Below are 26,364 nucleotides of genomic sequence, written 5' to 3'. Positions count from 1 at the left end.
GTAACAGTGACGTCGGTATACAGTTTTCCCTTTCTGATCACGGTTCGCCACAAAATTTCGCTCCCTGTTAGTATGAACGTGGGTCGTTGCTTCACTGCACGAGGAAGAACGATTTGTCAGCAAATATGCATCGTGGGGCTTAGCCCTCAATGATGCAAGTCGGTCCTCATCCTGGATTGACGCCCACGTAGGGAGTGGGATGCAATGAACTTTGTCTAATTCTTCCCGCGGAGCTTCCCCTGGTTCAAACAATTCCACTCCACATATCAGTGCGTAAGGAGACAACGATGTAGGAATACAAATGACTTCTTTATTCAGCGTAGTCTTCAGGCACTGACGATACGTCGAAGGGACAATCCTACTGTCATGAAGCCACGGTCTCCCTAGTATCATATGGTAGTCCAGCTCCTTTTCTATGACTTCGAACTTCACCTTTGACGGGACAGGCCCTACAGATAAATTCAGATTGACATACTCGTACGTGTTGGTTTGGTTTCCTTCAAAGTCTATCATCATAGTAGGATGTCGTACGATCTTGCCTGGGCTAACCTTGGCCGTCCTGAGAGTCTTGAGAGTAATCACATTCGAAGACGCTCCCTTGTCGATGACGGCCCTCTTGAACTCTGAATCCTTGATGCGTGCAGTAACATGTAGGGGCCGGTTGTGACCTTCCTCCGCCATCATGTCGTCTTCTGTAAATGTGACATTATTCATAGACATCTCTGGTGTTTTCGAGATTTCTAGACGCAGAGGGGCTAAATGTACGTCTAAGGCTATCTGGTTGATTGCAGCAAACGTCTCCGCTCGTTGATTCTTCGAGAGGTGTAAAAGTTCGCATAAATTTTCCACTAGAGAAGTTGCTTCCTGGTCCATCGGTCTCCGGTTCATAGTGAAACTATTGACTTAAGTAGGATTGTCCACCGGGCGTTCCACCATTTCTGCTCCTAGAATTCTCGTCACGTGCACCAAGCAGGTGAACAAGTTGTCAATCGCTCCTTTTATCCGGTCCACATTTCTCGCCAGAATTTCTTTCCTCCGTGCTAGTTCAGCCAGAGTTGGGATTTCTCCATCGGTTGAAGCGAAAGAGATAATGGGGGTATTGAAATATGAAAATTCGTTATAAACAGAATTGTTCAAAGGAGGGTGAGAAACATTACCATTTGAGGGATTCTGGATGAGATCCGTCGCGGTAGAATCATCCCTGAGGCCAACCATCTTTTTGAAAATCTTGAGATCGCAACCGAGAGATTAATCTCCCACTGTGGTCGCCAATTGTTTATGGGTGAAAACTGTTTCTGCTGGTTTTGGTAACTTTGGGTGTGTGTGGATGAGAAACGAATCTAAACCCTAAATAAATGCACTGCACGAGAGTGCTTTTGATTCGAGAGATCAATCTATACAATTCTGGCCTAAACCAAGAAATGGTCGTTCCAGACTTGCTTCGGGTCACAAAGTTAAGAAGATTAGGTTGATCTTAGGGAGGGAAGCGAAGAAGGTGTTGAGATTGTGAAGGTCTTGGCTGTTTATGACTTGTATCAGAATGATGAACTGGCTTGCACAACGTAAGCTATCAGTTCTGGGTGTTTTCTGAATACTATGACAACACTTGGTTTTTCTCCATCTGTGTTGTTTAGAAATAGGTGAAGGACCTATTTATACAAGTCATTGAGCGCAACCCTCATCTCGTAGGAAGTGGAGGAGGTGAAGTGATGGAGTAGTGGGGTCGTGCAGGAGTGGTGATTGTCACACGATCACACCTTTGCCCACTTCCCTCATCACTGTTAACCGTCCACCTTTTCCTGACACGTTCTTGTAATGGCGCGTTGCACGCTCACTACACCAAATTCTGGGATTAGAAACAGAAAAGAACCGTTACTAAAAGGGTTGTAATGGCTATTGCCCGTTGCAAAAGTTTGTGTTACATTTTTTTGTAACTGCTTTTACGAATTTTGGTTGTAACGGCCCTCGTAACAGCTGTGAGCCGTTACGAATTTGCCACGTGGTAACAACTCAGGCCGGTACGAATTTTTTTGTAAAAACGAAGTCGTAACATGGTTAAGCCGTTACTACGTGGCACATTAGTAACGAGTTGGAGCCGTTACTACGTGGAAAGTTGAAACAGCTAAGAGCCGTTACGAACTTTTTCGTAACAGCAAAAAATTACTGCCAGTCAACCTTGACCTGGTCAAAACCAGTCAATAACGACCAATTTTGACTAGGTCAATATTAACCGGAAGTTCATTGTCGTCCTGAAAGTACGTCGGAATTCCAACTGCATACACTTTACATTATCCATCGTCCACACTCAACAATAGTTTCTACCATCAATACATTCTTAACATCACGTTCAATCAATTCATATCAAAAAAAGAACTCAAATTCTCTAAGTACCAAATTATATTTTGTGAAGTATCAGACTCTAAGGGAATACATAAATTTCCAAATCATTTTTACTTATAAGTTCAGCTCATACACTACATAGTAACTTACTCAAAGCTTGCAGATACTTCCCAAACACTAGTTACCAAGAATTCTTCATCACGTTCTTCATAATCCCTCGCTTTAAGTTCATAATGCCCAACCCATACTACATGAAACAAACCAGAAAATCTATAAGGCCCAAATTTATGAAATGTACAAGCATAAAAAACTGAACATACAGAGAGGTCACAGGCTCTCAACATTGTAGATCATACAGAAATAAAATAGCAAGAATATCCACACCCTATATAGAGCTACTACTTGGTATGTGACGTACAGCAGTTCAGATTCATAGCCATGCCAAGATTCTCGGATGCCTAAAATAACACAAAAGTGGGTCAAACATTTTTAACTGCAGTTGTTTTTGATAGAAGATGAACACAGCAAAAGACTGATGATGCAAATATATTTATTTCAGCTGGAGTATTTAAATAGTTGGAACATTCATGTCAATTATAGTTTTACTAAGAAGCACATGAAGCAATATTTTTCCTAATAAGTTACACTCACAAAATATAGGAGAACAATGTAAGCATAAGTGTCCTAACATCTAATTAGAAGGACATATAAGCATGATCAAATCGATTTAGTCACATAATACGACATTATAAATAAACAAAATCAGCTTCAGCAAATATGAAAAGAAAAGAGAAATAATAGAAGAAAATTATCAGGATCGAGCTATTGAGAACCTAAATCATTTATTTTTTTATAGAAACTGGTTCTAGGCTTCAGGTTAATCAAGTAAACCATGAAGGTCCGAAATTCAATCAGAAACAATTAAGGGCATTAAGAACATCTGTTTCTTTACAGTATAATTTTGGTAAGGATTAGCTTTAGAAAATACACAGATTTACCTCCTCCTCAAGCTTTTGTTTTAACGCCTGGAGATGCTCTAATGATATTCCTTTTAAACTGCACAAAATAAACCCAGAATAGCTTAGTTGCTTGAACCAATCTAGGTAGGGGGGATAATAAGAAGCCAAAAAAGTAAATAAACAAGGATAGCCAAGATGGGGGTCACGACTGAGAAGTACTTGAGAATATTTAGTATGTTGAACATGGGTATATCGGGTAGACCGGATAATTTACCATACAAGTTGAGCAATTGGGTAGAGATATACAATTGATGACTAACTGAATGGTCAGATAATACTTACAGAACTTAAAAAAGAAAGAAAAAGAATCCATAACTTGCATGAAAAAAATATCTTATAGTTTGCTAGTAGGTGAGTGAGTATGAATATTTTCAGTAAGGGGTGAATAATTAAGTGAACATCAGGTCAATTTGGGATTTGGCCCAACAAAAAGGTAGCCGCCAACACAAGATAATCAAGCAAAGTAACCAATAAAACCATTTGTCCGTCATTTTACCAAGTCATTAGCATAATACGCAAGAATAACCACAACGACATGCCCGAGATCCTAAAGGTATCTCGACCAAATATACATGGCCGATGTAAATAGTGAATGGTATTTCAATAGACCATAATCAGCAACAGTAGGGTGTTTGACTATGAAACACGAACATGAGGCAATATACTACTGGACCAGTCTTTATATGTATGTTTTACCAACCTTTTCACGTGCAGAAGTGGTGGCTCATCTGGGTGCTTTTCAGTGTGAGCAAAAACTAAAGCCAGCAGAACTGTAACATAAAATAACATCAAAATGTTAAGTAACGCGATTAAAGTAACAAAACTTCGCGTAATGCACTAAATTAAAACTGTTTAATGTGTCTTTCTACTATCATGTCCTTTTCTATCAGCAATACTATCATACCTTTAGATGTCTCCTCATCGTCTTCTTCCTGATTACCAGAAAACCCAAGGTTTAGGGTTCACTTCTATATGCCCAGACATAAAAATAAAAATTAAATAAGAAAGTAAGAAAAATCTTACTTGTGAAGAGATTGTAATCTGGAAGCACCTATTTGATGTGTTTAATCCACTGTCACTAGCATCAATTTCTGAAAACAAAAACATTAAATTCTGTAAACAAATTTTTATAGCGGTTCGATTAAGGTCATCAAGTAAGCAGGAGGGAAAGATAAATCATGATTAGAAAACACAAATCAATCAGCATCAGCTCGCATCTGAGTGCCTTAACAGCAACGACATCAACACCAACATCATTTCTTCCCTGTAACATTAATTCACAACCCACCAGTATTACTGCCACCTTCCCTTCATGTCTGCACTTCAGTTCAGCATCAACCGCAACTGCCATCACATTCCAGCTTGCACCTGCAATTCCAAGTCAGCTTCATCATGACTGCGACCATTTCCTTAAGTTATTCTTCGCAGCAGCAGCATCTCAGGCATTAAACAACCCACCAATAACCACTCATTTCATCTCTTGTACTGCAACATCTCATTCTACCAGCAGCATCAGCTTCTGCTCCCAAAACACACAAGCTTCTACCTGCAATTGCATCCTACACATACATCTATTTCAGTCCATTACACCTTGCCATGATCACCACCATCAGTTTCAGCTCAGACCCATCCATAACTAGCTGCTTGCTCCCATCTCTACCGCAACAGCATAACCCATCTTGTTTTCCGTCATGAACATGTGTTTCATACATTAACAGCTCTGCCAATTCGATTTCCAAAACTATTGTCATAATAATTAAAATACATTAACACTTTGTGTATTAACTAACCAAATCAGACTCCTAAATTCAAAATCCATGATCACAAATTAGACTAGGGTTTACCAAAAAGGCCAAAAACATAAACAGAGATAATAATCAAAAGAATTAAAGAAATACCCTGAGATTAAAAACAAATCCAGCAGAACCCTTTAGCACAAACCTCTGAATTCAACCTCATCTTCTTTTCTCTTTGAACTCAATTTCTTCATCAATCCGTTCTTCCTTTAACAGTGGCAAACACTAGAACCTCCATCTTCGATCTTCAACCATAATAACTACAGATTTTGATTCCACAAAACCCCTCTCAAATTATCAGCAACAACAGATGCATGAACCCTAATTCCTAATTTCATCTGTTTAACAGTAGCAGCATCAATCTCTTCTCCTTCTTTCCTGTAAGATAAGATACAGATCCTCAACTTCATTTCACAATCCACAAAACCGAAAACCTCATCTGAATCAAACCCATCTTCAATTTCAGATCCATTCAAACCTCATCCGAATCTTCTCGTTCTTCGACTGAAACCCTAGATTTCTTCTTAATTGATATGAAAAATTTCTCATTCTGAGAAGCATAAAACAAAGAACGTATGAAGAATAAGGAAAAAGAAGAATAAGATGAATGAGATTCCTTCGATCTTGTTTTTTTCAGGATTTGGAGTATTTGTATCTTCTCACTGTGTAGAGAGATCGAGAGAGAGGAAGAGGGACGAAGAGGCGGAGTTAAACAGATAGAGAAAGAGAAATAGATGAAGAAAAATATGGTGTAGGAATAAAATTTAGGGTTTTATTATTGAGATGCATCTCGAGACTAGAATGAAGGGTAGAGATGTTACCTTAGGCATATACGGTGTAAGATGAAATATAATAGCACGCATGTGAATGGCACACGCACATTCTAAAGGTGTTACCACCCTGGTGTGACCAAGCGTGTGACTGGCACGCCTAAAAAAAATTTCGTAACGGCTTAACCCTGTTACGAATTTTAAGAAAATTAGTAACGGCTTCTGCCTGTTACGAATATTTTGTAACGGGCATTTGTAACGGGAAATTCGTAACGGCCCATAAGCCTTTACGAATTGTTGTTACGATTCCGGGAATTTGGTGTAGTGGCTGCACGCTGTAAACCGCCAGACCAATACCCCAGTAAGTATCCCCCAGTTTGTGACATGCTTGATATCTCGAACAAGCGGATCGTGGGACCCACCGCATGAAATAGCATACGGTGCTAAGTTATTTAAGGAGTTGGTATTCGTGAAATATCGTGTATGCTCGATGCAAGTAATGCGTCGAGAACAATCAATATGTATGAAGCATCGCTGTTTTAAGCGTCTTAGAATAGCATCACGTCCAACCATCTTCAAGTGATCGTTTGGAGGCCGCACGGGCGAGCCACCCCCTGGTCGATCACTCCCTATGGAAGAGTGGCGGACGGTGATCACCGAGGTGCTTCATTGGTCGTCTAGATTTTAACCTGGGTTGTCCGTCCAAGCTGCCAAAGTTGGACGGACGAGATGGTTTACGGCATATATCTACGACCGTTGATGGAATTTTAGGGTTTTTAAGAGGTGTGCAAGCATCCCTCTTTGGCTTGATCGAATTCAAGCAAGGGCATTACTTTTGGTGGGACCGATCGGTCACGCATGGAGGCGGTCCGTTGTTGTGCACGTCTATACCTCTCAGTCCCACAAAGGCTTGATCTAGGCCACTCAAATTGACTGGAAAAGATGAGTGGTCGTGATCGATTTGCGACAGAAATCCATTGCCGCAAAGGATTTGGAAGACGCGTGACATGCCACCTTGGGGCGTGCGTTTCGAGACGCTCAGCCATGGTTTGCCTAGGCCGGCCGGTCACATGCACAGATGGGCCCACGGTGATCACGTCGACATCCTTGGGACCTCTTGAGTTTATATCTATACCCTCCGTTTAGGCTGGCGAAGATGGATGGACGCGATCCAACTACGACAGATATGCATCGCCGCAAACCCTAATTAGGGTTTTTAAACGGTCGCGCACGCGTGACTTTGGCCAAACAGTTTGGCAAACCACGCTTCTCCTTTGGGAGGACCGACCGTGTGGGGACCACATTGGGCTGACAGTGAACATATGTGCACCTTCCTGATGGTCCTAGGTACAATCTAAGCCATCCAAATAGGCTGGTTAAATTGGATGGTTGTGATCGTTTTAAGACACTAGTGGAATTTCCGCGACCTTTCAAAGCATCACGCCAGCCATGCTTCGAGCAAACGTTCATTGCTCCATGGATTTGTCGTGAGAAAACCGATCGGGTTGGTGAGTAGTGGGCCCGCCAACTTGTGCGTTGACGCTTCTCTGACATTCATGGGATGATCTAATCCGTCCAACCACGCTTGCGAAGATGGACGGTTACGATGGTTTTAGACTGCCCTGGACAGTCTACGTTCGACCGAACCTCTACAAAGCAGCACGGTCACCCTATTTAGGATTGGCGTTTGACGTTGCTGGGAGGTGTTCGTGTGATGTTAGACCGGCTAGGAAACAAGTGGGCTCGCCGGTGGTCATCACGTCAATCGCCCATTCTTGCCAAGTTTTGGCTAGGCTTGTTAAATTGCGCGGCCAACTTGTGTGGCTGCGATCGTTTCTGAGACTGATATGGACAGTCCAGATTTTCCTTAAGGAAATTAAATACGTTCGATCGAGCTGGGAGCACATCGATTCGAAATTCTCTTTTGTCAGAGAGTGATGTAGCATGTACGGGTATTTCGTACATGTCTCAAAATTGGCACTTGGAGATTCATGTTACTCTTCTATGAGTGAACACTCAGTCGTCATGTCATGCTAACAATGAGAGTTCGGCGAGGAACAACACAGGAAATACTAGGAACAATCATGCATTAATTAATAATGCTAAATTCACAGAATATTTGGGATTGTTGCTACATGCACCATCCTGGGTGAATTTTGTATATTTATTGAATTGCTTTGAATAAATAAAGTGAAGAGGTACTCATCACTTATCAAACGGATTTACCCTTTGCAGGATGTCAGCACATTAAATACTGGTTGTACAATTTTAGCCCTGAACTAAAATCCACCATCAACAGTAATATGTGCTAGGATTTTAAAAAAAAAATAAACACATCGTTTGTTGTGAGAAATAACTGATTCAATGAGTCGAATCATCCACCAGGGTCATAAATCACTTGAATGGTCTGCATTCTGCATGGATATATGTTCACTAACAACACTGTATATTTCTTTGAAGAATGAGTTATTTACCATTTGCATCTAAGTAAAACAGGATGGTCTCAATCATGTTTTACTAAAGATATACTTTGTAAGACGAGTGACGTGCTTTGTTACTCTAAAGCATAATGGGGAGAGGCAGTGCAAATCTAGTAATTTTAGAAATTTGTGATATATGTCGTAACTTCACATTATATTAGTTCATTTCCTTGTACACTCAAATGAAGTGACGCCCGTGTTAGTACTTTCAAAACGGAACATCATGTCATAATCAATGTTCCTTATGGTTATGTCAAAGTCTTTATGAATCAATCCAAATCAGTTCATTGTTGGGGTTAACGTGGATTCAGTAATTTAAGTTCCAGTGATTTATAATTTACTAGATTGACACATTTATAAGAATATGCTTCCTTCCACATTCATTAGAAAATAAATTATAGATGCAATCAACTCCATTCTCACTGTAAGTTTCCAAATATGTAGGTAATAGTTCACGCATGAACACCCTTTGCACTTAACAAGGTGTGATTAGTCCTTAATACGTACAGAGCTTATGCGACTTTTAGTCTTTGTTCCATCTTGGCAACAAATATTTGAGCAGTGCTTCGCTCGATGATCCAATCATTATAGTCACATAATAAGGAATTAGTTCAATAACTAGTGTATATTCCTTAAATTAGTGGAAGAAAACTACTATCAGTTAGATATTTGGGTCTTTAGAGTTTTAATAAGTGGTGTAGCCTTATTACGTAACAAAAGTGAGATTCAACTCAAGTACTTTAGAGTGAATATACATATTATGTTTCAGGGGAATGATATACGTTTCACCCAATATATCTCAAGTGCTTTAGAGAATTTATGTCTCGTGTTTTCATTCCATAAGTGCAGACAGTGGATCTAGTTCAAATGAATAAGATAGTCAATTGGCCAGGCATGTGAAAAATTGGTTGCTTCTACGATACCTGCATTACATTGCTTGTACCAACATCAATAACTAGGTGCAATTCCAACTCTTTCACTTCCGATGGGAGCTAATCCTATGCTCGGTTCATACTTGGTGTTATCACAATCAGAGATAAAAGTACATCTTTATCTCATGATATATATGTCCCTTTTCACATGCTTCAACAAGTCAGTACGCCTAGCCCTCATTACTTCGGGGTTCTTTCTATTTTTCATTTTTCTACAATTAGCTTTATTTGAGAAATTTCTTCATCTGAACGGGTCAAGAGAATCTCACTTTGCATGTCAACCACTTACTTTAGGTTGAATAACTTAATAAACATAATGGATCTCTTGTTTGCATATTTTAACATATACTAGTTCGTTAGTATATGAATGAAGTAGAAAAATGGAAATTTTCTGACTCATACCTTTTGTGAGTTTTTCCACAAAAATTGGAATACATGTGATTTTATTTGCAACGTATCTCTTAAAACTACCAACTCTTTAATAATCGAGCAAGTGGATTACATTCCACAGAATATTCAAATTTGGGGAGAAAATATCAAGTATGCAATAATGGTGCTCAAGTACTTCTAAACCCCAAAGGGATACATTGGAATCAAGTTGGTACAACCAATTGAACAAAAAGACATCATTCAACTACAACCAATATCATATTCAAGAGAATAAAATAACATTAAGACCAAAATTCTTAATGATCGGGATCAACAATCATAATTTAAATTGGCCATTTATATGGTGTGGACTTATCTTAAGACAAAAAAAAAATAGCCATGTTATAAAAACAAATAAATAAGCCCAGCAAGTATTCAATGTAAATAACCACATTAGTTACATACTTCAAGCTTTGGTTCCCGCTGTATATACACAAAACCAGAACAGCCTTGGTCGCGCACAGCCCAGATTCGGGTTAGACCAGGACACAACACGGCTGGAACAGGACAGGTTGGACTGGACCGTGATGGACCGGTTAGACCGGCCCGGGTTGGACCAGGTTTTTCTTTCACACATGAACGCGAACAGACAGCTCGCGGAACAGAGAAGATTTTTCGATTTTTTTTCCTCCTCTTTGCAACCGACCTAGATAGGAACAAAATCTAGATCACAACTATGACCAAAACTTCTATTTGCAGGCTTCACATATGATTAATCAAAATATCTCCTTTTTTAACGGAAGATTGAAAAGGGAAAAAAAATTGAATTGAAGTATCGAAACCAGTCTATGATAGGGATTCTGGAATGCCCCCAAACAAATTATATTTTTTAGCGGTAGGGAAGAGATCTTGCTTGACAACGTGATTAAGGAAAATCAGATGTGAAGAGACAAGAAAGAGAATCATCTTATTATAGAGAGTATAGTTGTTATAATACATAAGTTACATTATATACATATAAAGGGGAAACTCTAGGTAACTAGATGGACCACACATCCATGGGAAGTAGGCGTTGTAAAACGATGCGAATTTTACTTTGATTATTTAATATTAGGGATATTTTGACTATGAGTCAAAAACAGCGACCAGAGTTGTGAATCACGAAGACAAATTGGAGATACTGAACTCATTAAGCACACTTATCGCACTTAAAATATCTGAAAGGAATTTCTCTATTTGCTTGGACAAATAATCATAATTGAAATCCAAACAAACATAATGGTTACATAAGGAGACAACTTATAAATGCAAGGAAACTATTCTTCAATCCATTTCTTTTATGTTTTTTTTAACATTTACTTGAACTAAGTTTAATGGGAGGAATGTGATACATCTTTTAGCATTCGTAGAAACGTCAATTTTCGGGTTATGCTTAAGCTGATTTAGTTGTGTATTTCATTATTGTTTTTGCTAATTTCCATGGAAAAAAATGTGATGCATACTTTCATAAGCTAGCTTCATTCGTTCGTAAAATTTGAACTCAAGAAGTATCTTGTAGAAATAAAGTGGAGATGTTGGATTTATCAGCGATTCTTACCTCTTAACATCATTTGAGTCACACTTATAGGGATATGCATTTTCACATACTGTTTCGCTTTTGTAACCGTGATTTATAACTTTAGGAACCAACTAGATCATTTACATCACTTATGTGAATATTATGTCGGCATGCTTGGATCAGTAGAACAAAGCAAAACTGTTGCAGTAAACTGCAAGAATAGTTTGAGCAAGAATATGAAGCAAACTTAGTTTTCATTTATCAGTATGATATTCAAATGATAATTATTTTTTACCATTCAACAACATTATTATATCTTACTATCTCATCGTTCTGGACATAAAGAATGTTGTTCAGAAATCCTTTATTTGTTTCCTTTTTGGTAGATATATTTTGATTGTAAAAAGAACTAGCAGGTGCACATCTTTTTAATAAATATTTGGTGATGATGGTCTCGCACGACTCAAACATGCAACATTCTTACAGAAGAATTGAGAATTGAGTGGTAATGAATTTCATAGAGTTAATTGCTTAATTCTTTGTTTTGTTTGACAATGAAAGGTGATTCTTGTTTTCTTTTTTATGCAGTCGTTGTGGATATCTCCGAAGGTTATCCATAATGGTCCAGCAGATAAGAAATGAGTTTAAACTTACTTTTAGGTTTGATGTTACTTAACTTCGGAGTTATACTATGTGAGAGGATCGGGTAAATTATTCTTGCTATCCTTATATATATATGCTTATGAATTATTCACGCTCGAGTGACATTATATTAAATCCAACTACCTTATGTAATGGTACGAAATGGTACTTGATGTCTTAGCTCAAATGAAAGAGTGCATAGTTCTCTGCCATGTAGTTATGGGTTCAACTCCTGCATATAGCATTATTATTTAAGTAGGCTAAAACTTACATGCTTGCGATGGAAATATTATAGCTATGGATTACGTAGTGCAACACGGGTGCAGATTTACAAAGTGCCATATATCATCTTTTCCATGTGTTTGCAATTTATACCTCTGTTCAAGTTATTGTTTAGAACTATTAAAAGCTTCATTCTTTTTGTTTGCAAATGTATAGGCATCAAGTGTATTCAAATCCTTATCCTTGCACATAGCCTTGGGGTTTATACTTTATACAATGATATGAGTATGATTGTAAGCGACTAACACGGGGACATGGTGATTTGTGTGGCATGCCACAGGCGAGGTTAGTGGAGATGTGATTTTCACAGAAAGTTTGAATAGATTTGTTTCAGCTCCCTTTTTATTTAACTCAAATTTGTTTTTAGTCTCACTGTTGTTTTCAACGCAACAATTTGTTTTTATATACCTTGGCATGCTTTTCACACTTGATTATAGTTGTGAGAATGATTTAGAGCAATTAGATGACAGTAAAAAATGATTAAACAACCATTGGTCAAGTAAATTGAGCTAGGACAACCAATCTTAGCCCGTGCAAAGCATGGGCTCACAACTAGTCCGAATAATATCCGTACGTATTCCGTTCTGTGCGTTTCCAAATTGCTAACTAGGGTACGAAGACGAGAACAAGAACAAAATGAACATGCATTTAAAACCCATAAACATGGTTCGTCTCGGTTTCATATGCCATCCAAAACCAGTAAAACCAAGGTTTTATTTTCAATTATGAGTACCGAAATCAAATCCACTGAACAGAAATGAAACTAAACCCAAACCTTTCGCTTCATTTTGTAATTTTTCTAGGGCTCAAAAACAAACCAGACAGTGCTTTTAGTCCGCCAAAGATCAAATTGTTTGTCGATTAGCATATTCATCTCCCCTCCTTTAAAACACTAAGTCATATGAGCTCCCACGTCGCACGGTGAGTATGACACCCCTCTCAAATTAAATTAGATAAAAGCTTTCACACATAGCAATTCTGGAGAGGACAAGTGGCGGAACTCTGTTGGTCGAAACATTAAAAACTGGATTACACTCTGTTTACACCCTATATTTAACTGGATGTTAGTAACACTGTCAGCAAAAACGTGGATATACAACACTTATGTGAGTATTTACAGCCAATTAATTACTTACACTTGGTTTACACCAAATACTTAACTGGACGTTACTAACGCCGTTAGGTGTATAAAACTTCCGTCGAAATTCAACCCTATCCGAGATACCATTGAGGTTGAGAGAAAGGAAATAATTCCCTTTTTATATTTTTTTATTCTTCCCCAATTTCATCCCACTGCAGAGAAAAGATTTTGATCGAGAACATCGTATCTCTGCTGATCAGAAGGAGGGTGTTGGGTTTGCTTTTAATAGGCTCACTTGATGTTCTTGAAACCTAGAGATTAAGAGGGGATGGAGTTTCAAATGGATTCATTCAGTATTTCTTCGAGGTTTAAAGGTTCCATTAGTGGCGGTAGTAAAGGTTTCAGGTAGGGTTTTTTTGGTATGCTTTTGATTTTTTATTCAATTAAGCTTCAATTTTAAGTTTGATTTTTAGGGTTTCAAGCTCAGTATCAATTTTGGAAAGTAGGAAATACCAATTGGTCCTAGAAATAATATATTAGAGACAGTTTGGTCCAGCTGACCTAGTCAATTGTCTGTTTGGTCCTATTTGATAATATAAATTATAGTTTGGTCCTAGAAATTATGGTTTGGTCCTACGATGACGTCATGGATGATGTAATTATCATCTTGTAGTGGCAGAAATACCCTTTTAGATTAGGACCATATATGTAGTCAAAAAGTAAGAGAGAATAAATCATTCTCAGATTTACTTTCTCTCTCTTATATTTTCAGATCTAGAATTTCTTTCTCTTTTTTTCTTTTTTATTTTCTTCCTGCTAGTGATGATGAACGATTCTCTCTTCTCTCTATTTTTTTTCTCTGCTAGTAATGAAGAATATGAACGATGATGATGATGAATACGATGAAGTTTTGCGTGTTTTTTTTTATGTTTGCTTCTGTTTTGATGATGAAGACGGTGAGGTTGAAGATTCCGCTGCTATTTATGATGATGATGAACCTTTATCATCTTCACATGCTTGGGTAAGTTTCGGATCTACAAAAGAAGATGAAGATGACGGAGTTCATTCCTGGAATGAACTCTGGTTTGTGATGAAGATTTTGATGTTTTTTCGTCTATTGTTGCTGCTGATGATGGAGAGGATGAAGATGATGAAGATGAGTTGTTACTGCTGATGAAGAAGATGAAGATGACGGAGTTCATTTCAGGAATGAACTCTGGTTTGTGATGAAGATTTTGATGTTTTTTCTTGATGGAACGAACTCATCTTCTACCATTGTTGTTGCTGTCAAAGATAGATCTGTTGTTTTTGAAGATTTAATTAGGTTTTTGTTTTTCTTGATGTTTGTTGCGATTGGTGATGATGATGAAGATGAAGACGAACTCAAGATAGATCTGTTGTTGTTGAAGATTTAATTAGGTTTTTTGGTTTTCTTGATGTTGTTGCGATTGGAGATGTGATGAACATGAACTCGTCAAACCCTAAAAATCTGTTGATGCTATTGAAGATGAAGATTTATGCGTTTTGTTGTTGCTGATGTTGCTGCTTAAGATGAACTTCATTCCTGGAATGAACTTCATTACTGAAATGAACTTCATTTTTGGAATGAACTCTGTTGTTGATGAACATAATCGTTTATATAGGTTTTTATCAGGAGTTCATTCCAGAAATGAACTCTGCTTTAGGTTTTTATCAGGAGTTCATTCCAGAAATGAACTCTGATTTATATAGGTTTTATGAGGAGTTCATTCCAGAAATGAACTCTGGTTTATATAGGTTTTATGAAGAATTCATTCCAGAAATGAATTCTAGTTTATGTAGGTTTTTGTTCTTAATAATGAATTTTTTGTAGAATTTCAATGAAATAATGAAGTTCGTTCATATGTGATTTAATTTGGTTTTTATTAGGTTTTCATTTGTAAGAATGAACTTTGATGGTTCATCACACAGAATGAACTACTACAAGAAAATAAGTAAAAATTAACACGGAAATGTATTTTTGTCTGTTTTATATTTTTAAATAATTATGGACCAAACAGTAAAGGCGTTTTCCAAAAGGACCAAACAGACATGGGCCCACCTAAAAAAGGACCAAATGATATTTTTTCCTTTTGGAAACCCTAATTTCGGCTAAGAACAATAGGTAGATAACGAATTTTGGTATTTTAGGGCTTAAATGTTATCAATTGAAATTTGATTGATTTCTTAACAACAACATCAGTGATGGTGTCTTTATGAATTAGGTTTCGATTTAGGTGTTGTTTCACCTTCTTTTACTGCTGCATTTTCTAATAATTTATCTCTCTTTTTTGTAATTATGCTTAAATAAGGAATACGTATCTTTCTCTCTAATAATTTGTTCTTCACTGTTAATTGGTTAAATTTGAAATCTGTAATGAATTAGGATTCAATATGGGATTATGTGAATTTGATTGTTGAGTACACAAGCGGTGTTTACTTAAATGCCTGAATGAATTGATTAGTATTTATGCTACTCTAAGGCTGTTGTTTCCAATTGAATGAGGGGTTGAAGTAAAAGAACAATTTCAGGTAATCCAATGATATCTCATATTGCTTTGCATATCCTGAACTGTGCTCCAGGTTAAAGTTTTGCGAGTTCAAATCATTTTCTGATCCTTATAAATTTATTAATTACATCTGCTTTGTTAAATTTAAAGTTTCTGCCATTTTGGTGTTATAGTTTATCGACTGGTGCACAGCTATAGGTGTAAGCAATCATCATACCTCAAATTGTTTTCTTGAAGTTAGTGTATCTGCATTGAGTTGGTCATGCAGATGATTGATTAAGTATGAGGAAGAAGAAACATAAGAGTACCTACATTTTCAGGAGCAAATGGTGTTAATAATGTGTACTGTTCATGGAGATTATTTGAATATCATGTTAAAAGCATTAGTTACTGGAAATGTCTAAGACTAGATGAGTTATGGATTTTGTAATGATGGGGCAACTTATTTTAGCTCCAATTTAGATCTTTGATTCTTAAATTTTGGTCATCTCAAAAAAAGACTCAGAATCTCTTTTATTTATTTATTTAGTTTGCAGGTGTAGAGAGTGATGAGGAGATAAGAAGAGTTCCAGAAATGGGTAGTGAAGAACGGGTCCATCAATATCATGTAGAGGAGGAGGAGGAGGAGGAGGAGGAAGAGAACCCGGTCCAGACAGGGTTCAAGCATCAACAACAGTAGGTAGTACTCGAACAAAAAGAGGAAGAAGTCCAGCTGACAAAGAAAACAAAAGGATCAAAAGGTAAAATACTTTACTTCACTTAATCAAAATTTTCTTTCCATGGGGAGCTAAGATTGAAAATGGTTGGCTAAGGGGGCAACTGGACCCATTTGAACGGTTTTTTATTAATCTGTTGTGAACGGATTGTAGGTTGCTGAGGAATAGAGTTTTAGCACAAAAAGCAAGAGAAAGAAAGAAGGCTTACTTGACATATTTACAAGTGAAAGTGAAAGAATTAGAGAAGAAGAATGGGGAACTGGAAGAGAGACTCTCAACTTTGCAAATGAGAAGCAGGTGCTTAGACATGTATGTATTCGATTTCTCATTATAACCCATTTTTGGTACCGTTGTCATTCCTATACAATTATCAAAACAAGTATGCTGGTGCTTTTGTTTGATTTTTATTTTACTTTCAAGGATCATACATGACATGTTACTAGATTAGTGCCCTTAATATCTCATCATGAACTGGCATTTTAGCATTAAGTACATGAATTATGGATCGATTTGGATTTTAGCTCAGTTGGCTGGGGGCTGACAGTCTGAGTCTTATTTTAGTATGTAGTACATGAATTGTTAACCAGAAGGATTGGTTTTGAATTCGAATTTGGTTTGTTTATGGACAATGGTTGTTTCCGTGAAAATATACAGCAAGTGAGATCTATGTCGTTGGTTTTAATCGACGAATGGTTTAAGTAGACATGGTTTGTTTGGAATTGAATGTCTTGCTGGGATGGAGATGCAATAGCTTTAGTAATCAGCAGCAAGCTTAAATCTGGTGTTTGAGGAAATGCTTTGCTAAACATGTGAAAAACAAAAGGGCATGAGAGAATTCCCATGTTAGTTTTCAGTTCACTTATATTCTCATTTGTTGCCATGTCTTTTGATTAGTTTTTATGAAATGGCTAAAATATTACAAATTCAAGTGTGCCTGTTGGTATCATAGGCTTTTGCTGATTCGTTTTTTTTTTCTTTTTCTTTTTCTTTTTCTTTTTATGTTTCTGATGTTCAGTAATTCTATTTGTCTAGATAAATTTCATTTGCTTAGTTAATTCTATTCTATAATAATATGACCAATAATCATTTGTCTGGATAGTTCCTTATAATTGTGTTCATTGGTGCTTACCTGGAACTATCAATGTATGGAATGATTTATTGATGGTTGTACAACAGAATGAAGATGGTCACTCCTTGAGTTAAGTAAATAATATAGAGTTTCATCTATCGTTTGGTGATCATGCTCCATATGTAATCCCATTAGGTTAATTTCGATCGAAAGCTGTAAAGAACTCATTGATATTTGCTAAATGTCATACTTTTTAATATGCAGGTTGTTGTGATCAATTCTCAAAGTATTTGCTAAATGTCATATTTTTTTAATATGCAGGTTGTTGTAATCAAATCATAAGCGACGAGGCGAGGCGAAGCCGAGCTACACCAAATAAAAGTTCCTAAGCGTGTATCGGGACGGGGCGAGGCGAAGCCTACACAAAATCAAAGATCCTAAGCATGAATCTGGACGGGCGAGGCAAAGTGGTTTTCGGGTCGGCCCGGTGCGTAGCACGGGCAACAAATCTAGTATTCATGAAATATAGAAAATAATATAGCAAAACCAACTGTCAACAATTGATGAACAAGAATGTGCAACCATATGAAAAATCCAATCATAGGGTGTATAAATAAACATCGACTAATAAACAAACATGAGTTCTCTCGAGCAGATACACTTAAATGATGAACATGAAAAATCCCTAATTTAATACAACATCACAATAAACAATCATACTGTTGTGAAGTTTTAACTGTAATTCAACAGCAAGAGAATCCCACATCACATGAAAGCTTTCACAACCACTAGCATTCTATTTCTTCTCTATACCAACTAATAATATCATACACCTGCACATAATTGGATGTCAAAGACCTGTAATTCCCAGCTGCAGAATGCAAAAAATGATTGATGACACCAAAATGTACTACCCCCATTAATCATTCATCATGTTTTACATTCTCTGTAACACTAGGGATCCTGGCTAGATCATTTTTTTGAGAACCCATTCTCATTTGATCTAAAATTTCTAATTTCAGTTCTTCCTTCATTTCGCATTTCAGCGGCAACATTTGTTGAGAAGAATTAAGAAAACAATGAGAAATATTAGCGATGAAAGCGCAATTGCTGTACCAAGAACAATCTTATTGGGTCCATGCTTTTTAGTATCAATCAATTGAGAATCATTATCATCACTAGTGTCATCTTCGGAATCAGCGCTACTACTACTATCATCTCCGAACCCAGATTCAGATGGGGGCGCAACTGGCAATCCATATTTATCACAACGAGCAATCCCAAGTTTCAGTTTTGTAGATAGTGTAGAATGATTGAAACATACACCACTATTTCCCCCAACCTTAAACACCTCTAACTTCTGAATAAATGACTTATTAAATGGTAAAACACCATGAAAATTATTATTCTCAAGATTCAAGTACTTCAAATTCTTCATCCGTGTAAGGAATTTGGGTATTGTTCCATTAAATTGGTTTGAGCTTAAATCAAGGTGCATTAATGAATGCAAATCAGATATCGATTCAGGGATTTGGCCTGACATTGAATTAGACCCAAATGACGCATTTTGAAGTGATAATAAATCTCCAAAAGATTCAGGTAATTCACCAGACAATGTATTTGACGAGAGATTAAGTAATTGAAGATCTGTAAGCAGAGTTAAAGAATTAGGTACCTTTCCTTTAAGTCGATTATTGGACAAATCCATGTGTGTAATCTTCAAGAAATGGAATTTCTTGGGTAAAGAACCAGTTAGATTAGCACGAGAAATCTTAACAGATTTGAGTTGTTTCATATTACCCAAGATAATTGTTGGACCACTAGCAGTAATGGAGACATCAGTGACGGTTAAATCAGTAAGATTTCTTAATCTGCCAAGCCAGACACCAGTTAATTTCTTAAGACTCTTAACACAGGTAAAAGAACGTAGATTTGAGGTAAGTTCATTTGGGAAATGAACAAGTGGAATCGGGCAATTAATGAACTGGAAATCTTGTAGTGTTGTTAAAGATTTTAGAGCAGTAGTTGAGATTTGAACATCACTTGAACAATCAATGAGACGAAGAGAAGTGAGATGACTAAATGGCTTATCTGAGTTACACAGAGTTGCATTGTGTAAAGAGGGTTGAGAACAGGGATCTTTAGATGTAGGAATGTTGAGTGATTCAAGTGCTGTGAGTTGTTTTGGGTCAAGAGGGGAATGACTAGAAGAAGATGAAGATGCCTTGGGAGGAGATGGAGATGAAGATGGAGACGAAGCAGGTGAAGGTGTTGAGAGAGAAGAAATGGCGAGGATGTAGAATGAAAGATGAAGACACAACAGGAGGATTACAAGGAATTGGGGTTTGGGTTTTGGTGCCATTCTCTAGAATGAAACGAGGGTTTTGTGGTCTGAGGAGGGAGGGAATGCCGGAATGATAAATGAAACAGAAAAGTAGAGAGATGAGACTTTAATGGAGTTTAATGAATGTTTATCAAGCGACTGTCAGAACTGTAAACACACAGTACGAGTTGTTCCTTTCTTCTTCTTCTCCCCTTTCTTTCTTTCTTTCTTTTTCTTTTTCTTTTTTTTTTTTTTTTTTTTTTTTTTTTTTTTTTTTTTTTTAATAGCATAATTTCCTTTTTCTATTAACAATGAACAGACCCTTGTTTTGTCAAGAATCACCGAACTACCAGTTCCTAGAGATACAGCTGCTCTGCTGAGACTTTGCATAGGCGAGCTGGCATTTCTGTTGTATACAGAACTACCAAGGGCATTTTAACATCAAAAACTATTTCTGGTGTCGATATTACGTTTTCCAGCTCCTTTCCTTCTGTCTCCCGTTATCGATCTGAAGATGCGTTAGCAGCGTTGCACTCAACTCAGGTGTACCATCATTCTTAGATTTTACGGAGATTTACTTTCATGTACATTATAATCAAACGGTACGGGACCTTTTGACTGGTCGGTTACTTTTAGTCAAACTAGTGTTTTTCCCCTGCATTAAGTTAATTGTATTATTTGTGTTGAAAATATAGAGACAGGTCTCTCCTATTGTGTGAAAATGTAGTATCTACTTGCTTAGAGATCGCTAAGTATTACCAGAATAGTTGTAGCCTTAACTGAAAATTTGGTCCCGGTTAATTGGGTTATTACTTGAACTGAAATTGTAAAGATCGCAGAGTATCAGCATATCGGTCTACCTGTTTGGAACAACCAATCTTCGGTAAGCATTTTGAAGTTGATAACTTACACATAGTTTACTGTGTTGCACGGCCTCAAGTTACCTCATACTTTGCTCTTTTGGTAACATTGATAATGTCTCTCTTTCCATACGAGTTATGTGGTCGGCGGATAGTATGCTTATTCCTTATATAGCCCTAATAAATATATGGCATGCAAAATGAATTACTTGCAACATTTTTCTCCTTACAGATCATGATATTAGCTATTAAAAAAGTATAAAAAAAACAACAGGTAGATTACAATTTAATTACAAAAGAAAAATGATTTGGGATACAATTAAAACTGCTTTTAAGTTCCAATTAACAGTCAAGTGAGGACCAAACAAAAAGGACATAATCTTTCTTAACTGTACACTAACAAAAAGGGCTCAAACGAAATCAACGACTTATTGGATACAATCTGGTCATCTGAATCAAAAAGAAAATCAGAAATTATAGGGCAACAACAGTTGGTTGGAATGAATATCAAACCTGTGAAATCAATAACGAATTGGAATATGCATGACAATACCATAGGGAAGCGTAATATAAGAGATTACCATTACCATATATGCTGGTAACGTCTTTGGTGGTCACAAAGTCCAACTCCTGTCAGTACCCCGTTTTTACGTGCAACAACCGTACCTTCTAGAAAACTTTCAGCAAACTCCTAAAAGATGTACTTCAATATATTTAAAAAGAGAACATTTATAATGCCTCAATTTCTCACCTGCGTGACAGGAGAACGATGTTTTACATATAACTTCTCACCAAATTTGTAACAGGGAAACTACCAAAAATGTTAACCACAAAACATACTCAATGAGAGAATAGAAAAAAAATCAAACAATGCATCTATACGATCGCCAATTAAATCTCACACCTCTCTTCTCGTTTCACCATGTGAAAAGGCGAGGGTACCCAAATATACCTCAAGCTAAAACTTTTCCTACCTATAAGTCCTTTCTCCGAAAGTGATTGTCTATGGACTGAGTCGAGACAATACAACTAATCGGTTCACACTTCGTGTGATCGTCTATGGATACGGGATCGAGACAATACAACAACGAAGTATGTTTACTTGATACAATGGTTCGGATTTAACCAAACACAATAGGATTGCCTATCAAGTAAATATGAATTAACGTTTGTGCGGTTTACTTTAATTATAATAAAACAATTATAATGCGGAAATATAAAGTAAATGACACAGCAAAATTTTGTTAATGAGGAAACCGCAAATGCAGAAAACCCCGGGACCTTGTCCAGAATTGAATACTCTCAGGATTAAGCCGCTACATAAAATTACACTTAACTTCGTATAGTTTATACCAAGCAACTAAACCTATAGTTCACCTAGTTCCTTCTGTATTCTCACGCCTCCAACTTATAAATAAGTCACGTACTTGGAACAATTCCTTTGGTTCGTATTCCAAACAATAAAGGAACAACAAATCTGTTTGGTATCAACTCTATTCAACCAAGTGATATGATTCGGACAAAGGCTCTTCCGTTTATCTTAACATAAACTCCTTCATCAGGTCCTTAGATCTATTTTATGTTTAATTACCGAAGTAATCGTTTAAGATTAAGCCAACAACACCTTAATCCAAAGAATTTTGTTGATGCTGGTCTACTCAATTAATCAATCCAATCTACCACAAGTATAAACCGATTATTAATTGGATCCTCTTTTACCAAAACAAGTATTGTGCACACCAAAGATTATAAACCCAAGTCAGATCTTCAATATCTTCTTTGTCTTCAAATCTTCTTAAATCTTCAATAAAAACCTGCACACAATCAATTGAATCTCTTGTGATCAATCACGCACAAAACGGTGTCTGTTAACAATGGATTATCACAAGATCGTCTTTAGAACTCACAACAGTCTAAAGATCCCTGTCGAAACTCTGAACTACTTTGAATGAATCTTATATCAGAAGAGAAGATTCTCAAGAATAAACAAACTAGGTGCAATCAGATTTCAACCACCGTTAGTCAATCAAATCAATCGAAAACAAAAGATAAACCTCAATTATCTAGTTTCCCACCAACGGTACACGCTAGATCTTCTCAATCCCAAAGAAGACTTTAAACTGAGCGGCCGTAAGAGATTTCTCCTAATTAGGTTACTCTCCTCTCCGAATAGGCGACTACACCAGTAACAACAACAAAAGAGGAAGTCTGTTGCTACGAAGGATTAGCTTGTCAAGTATCTATAGACAAGGAAGTTTGTACACCAAGGAATTTCCAAAACCGAGAATATTCTCAAGATATTCATTAAAGCACAAATTCGGTTTCCATAATTCCTGGAAAAGCTCTGTCTAAAAATAATGATCGAAATCTCTCGGAAAATCTAATTAGTAAATGCACATTATTAATTCTGGAATTTCCCAACAAAATGAAATTAATAACCTTAATTAAAATATTCTTAACTTACTTATGTTTCGATCCTGGGATTCTCTTCCTTAGCCGTTAAGGAATATCTTTGAACAATTAAAGAAATAAACATTCACAGCACATGTTCAAAGTATGTCGACATCCTTACTTTGTAAGTTCTCTTTCACACTTACAACCTTGAAACCGATTTTCCACACTTCCAAACAAGTTTAGAATTGGTTCATCTGACTTTCAAGAACTATGTGATTGATCAAACCAACATTCAATCACAATCATGGGTTTAACGGTTCTACCAAAACAAGTTTCGGTTCTACCTCCATGTGAGTACTGTGCATAGTCACGCTAGCTTTCCAAAATTCGGTTGACTAGGTACTAGGATCGTCTCCCCACATATATATGGTATCTAACTTATATGTGTTGCACATGTCCATAGGATCGGTTCCCCTTTGCCTAAAAACGTGTTGCACATGTCCATAGGATCGGTTCCCCTTTCTGCTATAAACCTTGTTGCACCCCATACAAGGATCGGTTCCCCTTTGTGATGTACTACACCACTTACTAGGATCGGTTACCCTTTCCCATATTTAGTCAGACAAAACACAAACCCGATCATACCATCTCAGGTGATTACTTAAGATCGGTTTCAATAATAAAAGTCATACCAATACATAAGTCAAGCCTTTGTGAATATTTCTACCAAGAACACAAACAAGTTGTGAGCGGTTATACTCAACCACACATATTGGTTGTTCATAAGATATGCAATGAATAACAAAACCAATAACACCTGGCAATTTCCTTTTCGGTTCACAAACAAGTTTATGAACTTACTTCCTTAGAACACATGTAAAACATTATTCCCTAGGATGAAATCCTCACCTCATACCCATACATAATCACAATAGTATTCAAATGATTATGGCGATGTCTTATCTACAAAGTTTAATGGTTAAGCAATAAACCTCGTATTGTATTCCTTAATTCTATGTCTATATAGAGTTCAAATATGCTTCGCAGTTTTTTTTTCAATATGCACGACTTGAAAGATACGTTAGGGAATGAAACAGTTCAAGTCAAATATCACTAACCTCAAGTGGAAGGATGATTGTTGTCGTTGTAGCTCCTTGCTTCTTAACATTTTCAAGAATTTGCAATACTTGTAATGTCCCATATCCTAATACTTTCAAGCTAACCTATACGAAGTTGACTCTAGTACATAATCAAGCGACTCTTAACATGAGTTTTGATTCACTAAAATATGACAACCAATCTTGACATACCAATGCTTGGTGGGTTCAACCGATCCATGCTCTAACAGTCTCCCCCTTTGTCAATTTTAGTGACAAAACTCTTACATCATATGGATAAACAAATTACAAGAATTCATTTTACATCCGCTTGATTCCGGATTCAACCGCACAGTAAAACTGCTTACATTCAATCCTTGAATATGTCGTTGTTGATATTATAATAACAAAGAAAAAGAGTATTAGGTTTGTTAAACCGCACGTCTTTGTTATACCACTTCATATGACATGTTACTCCCCCTTAGTCTGTGCTTTCACTCTTTTGTTAGATAAACATTCAAGCACCAATGTTCTTTTCCTTAGCGATACCAATCAATATAAAATCAATGACAGTATCACCTGTTTACTCCATATATTTCTCCCCCTTTTTGTCACAAAAATGACAAAGAAACGAAAAAATAAAGGACAACACGAAAATAATCTTACAAATCTCAAAATAGACTTGCAAACCTGTAGAGTTAGGCACGAGGGTTCCACACATCATGTTCTGATAACCAATATCAAAACCGAAACTACAAGTAGTTTTATTTTGATATGTTATCAAGGAAACAATTGTCCGAAACAATTTTTCCAATTTAGTTTAGCAAACCAAAAATAAACTAAGCACTTTAGTCCCTTTGCTAAACTGATTGTTCAAAAACAACCGCTTAATTCGATAAGACCAAAATAAAGATAAACTCTATTTTTCTCATCAGGTTCTAATTATCCATAAACTTGGACCTTTCAATTTTAAACAAGACAAGTACTAGGTTAGTTAACTATCATTTCTTGTTAAGACATTCGATTAGACTTGAATAACCGAAACCTCACTTCGATAAGTCTAACTAAGGTCAGAACTAACTTAGTTTCTCTTATCCGGAATCGAATTGGACTAAACAACTCATCACGTACACCTTTTATTTCGTTAAGCCATAAATAATTCATACAAACCAAAATAAATCAACTTGCATAATTATTCACCTCAACCAGAAGCAATTGAAACAACATAGACATTAAAAGCACCGCAATTGCACTGAAATTTTGTAAGCCTAAACAATTGATACCATACAAAAGCAAGATAACAATAGTTTTTCTTAACCAGAACCAATTGAATCACACACAATATCAATTCTACCGAAATTTTATAAGCCTAAACAATTGATACCACACAATAAAGCAAGATAACAATAGTTTTTCTTAACCGGAACCAATTGAATCACACATCCACACACACATCATGGAATAAATATCAATTGTACCGAAATTTTGTTAAGCAAAAGCAACAAATATATATAATATAAACTGAGGCTTTTCTTAGATAGGAAAACAATTAACTAACAAGATTGTTACCTCAAATTTCGCATCCACTTCTCCAATATGTTTGCATCTTCGTCCAGGGAGAATTGATATCGAAATATCATCACGTTGTCATCCTTATGCAAAAACAAGAGAATAACAACAACCCTCAACCTTTACCAGAGAAAGGTTGAAAACTGGTTTTAACAATTGCAAGCAAGAGTTGAAAACCGTCGAAACACATATGCTTTTATGCTAAACCAACCGATTCAACATATTGTGACTTTTCACATATTGTTTCTACCAGAAACCCTCATGATTCTTTGATAAAGCCTACCAACATGGGATAGAACTTAATCATGCTAAACTAAAAAATTCACCCAAACCATAAGGGTTTACAATATATAAGATCGAATATTAAGGTGGTAAAACCGAAATCAAACATCCCATAAACATACATAGCAATAAGATAAAAGCATTCAAGCACATGCTATGTAAACCGAAAACTATCACAAGAAAAATGACCAATCAAATAATTTTATTCATAATAGTTTTTTACATAAAGTAGCCTAGTTTCAAATAAGAATCTAATC

The 26,364-nt window shown here is 36.6% G+C and overlaps 2 protein-coding genes and 1 pseudogene across 5 annotated transcripts; 1 reads left to right on the top strand and 2 right to left on the bottom strand.

The window, feature by feature from the left end:
• Positions 1-2,263: 2,263 nt before the first annotated feature.
• LOC113326709 (RWD domain-containing protein 1-like) lies at positions 2,264-5,831 on the bottom strand. 4 transcript variants are annotated; one of them, XM_026574384.1, is made up of 8 exons: positions 5,258-5,831; positions 4,818-5,079; positions 4,383-4,727; positions 4,264-4,291; positions 4,060-4,129; positions 3,339-3,396; positions 2,759-2,798; positions 2,264-2,587 (listed from the first exon to the last, which is right to left on the bottom strand). In XM_026574384.1, exons 3-8 carry the CDS (start codon positions 4,464-4,466, stop codon positions 2,487-2,489), a joined length of 381 nt encoding a protein of 126 aa, XP_026430169.1. In that variant the 5' UTR covers positions 4,467-4,727; positions 4,818-5,079; positions 5,258-5,831; the 3' UTR covers positions 2,264-2,486. The 4 variants fall into 4 exon arrangements, 3 of the variants coding, with proteins under 3 accessions (XP_026430169.1, XP_026430172.1, XP_026430178.1); XR_003348505.1 differs by lacking the exon at positions 2,759-2,798 and having other exon boundaries at positions 4,383-4,450; positions 4,648-5,079; XM_026574387.1 differs by having other exon boundaries at positions 4,383-5,079; positions 5,301-5,831.
• A 10,304-nt stretch (positions 5,832-16,135) lies between these two features.
• On the top strand, positions 16,136-18,236 carry LOC113362085 (annotated as a pseudogene).
• Positions 18,169-20,135, bottom strand: LOC113281673 (receptor-like protein 51). Its single transcript, XM_026530462.1, has one exon. It carries the CDS (start codon positions 19,942-19,944, stop codon positions 18,625-18,627), a length of 1,320 nt encoding a protein of 439 aa, XP_026386247.1. The 5' UTR covers positions 19,945-20,135; the 3' UTR covers positions 18,169-18,624.
• Between the last annotated feature and the right edge of the window lie 6,229 nt (positions 20,136-26,364).

Source organism: Papaver somniferum, chromosome 1 (genome assembly GCF_003573695.1).
Source record: "Papaver somniferum cultivar HN1 chromosome 1, ASM357369v1, whole genome shotgun sequence".
NCBI classification, from domain to species: Eukaryota; Viridiplantae; Streptophyta; class Magnoliopsida; order Ranunculales; family Papaveraceae; genus Papaver; species Papaver somniferum.
Note: the sequence above shows the minus strand (reverse complement) of the source record. Positions and strands in the feature narration are given on the sequence as shown.

Coding starts and splice junctions, on each gene's coding strand:
- LOC113281673 (XM_026530462.1), bottom strand. CDS start 19,944: ATGGCACCAAAACCCAAACCCCAATTCCTTGTAATCCTCCTGTTGTGT.
- LOC113326709 (XM_026574384.1), bottom strand. CDS start 4,466: ATGTTTTTGTTTTCAGAAATTGATGCTAGTGACAGTGGATTAAACACA. Junction 3,397..4,059: donor CCACTTCTGCACGTGAAAAG/GTTGGTAAAACA, acceptor TATTTTGTGCAG/TTTAAAAGGAATATCATTAG. Junction 2,588..2,758: donor GGCTATGAATCTGAACTGCT/GTACGTCACATA, acceptor TGTTTCATGTAG/TATGGGTTGGGCATTATGAA.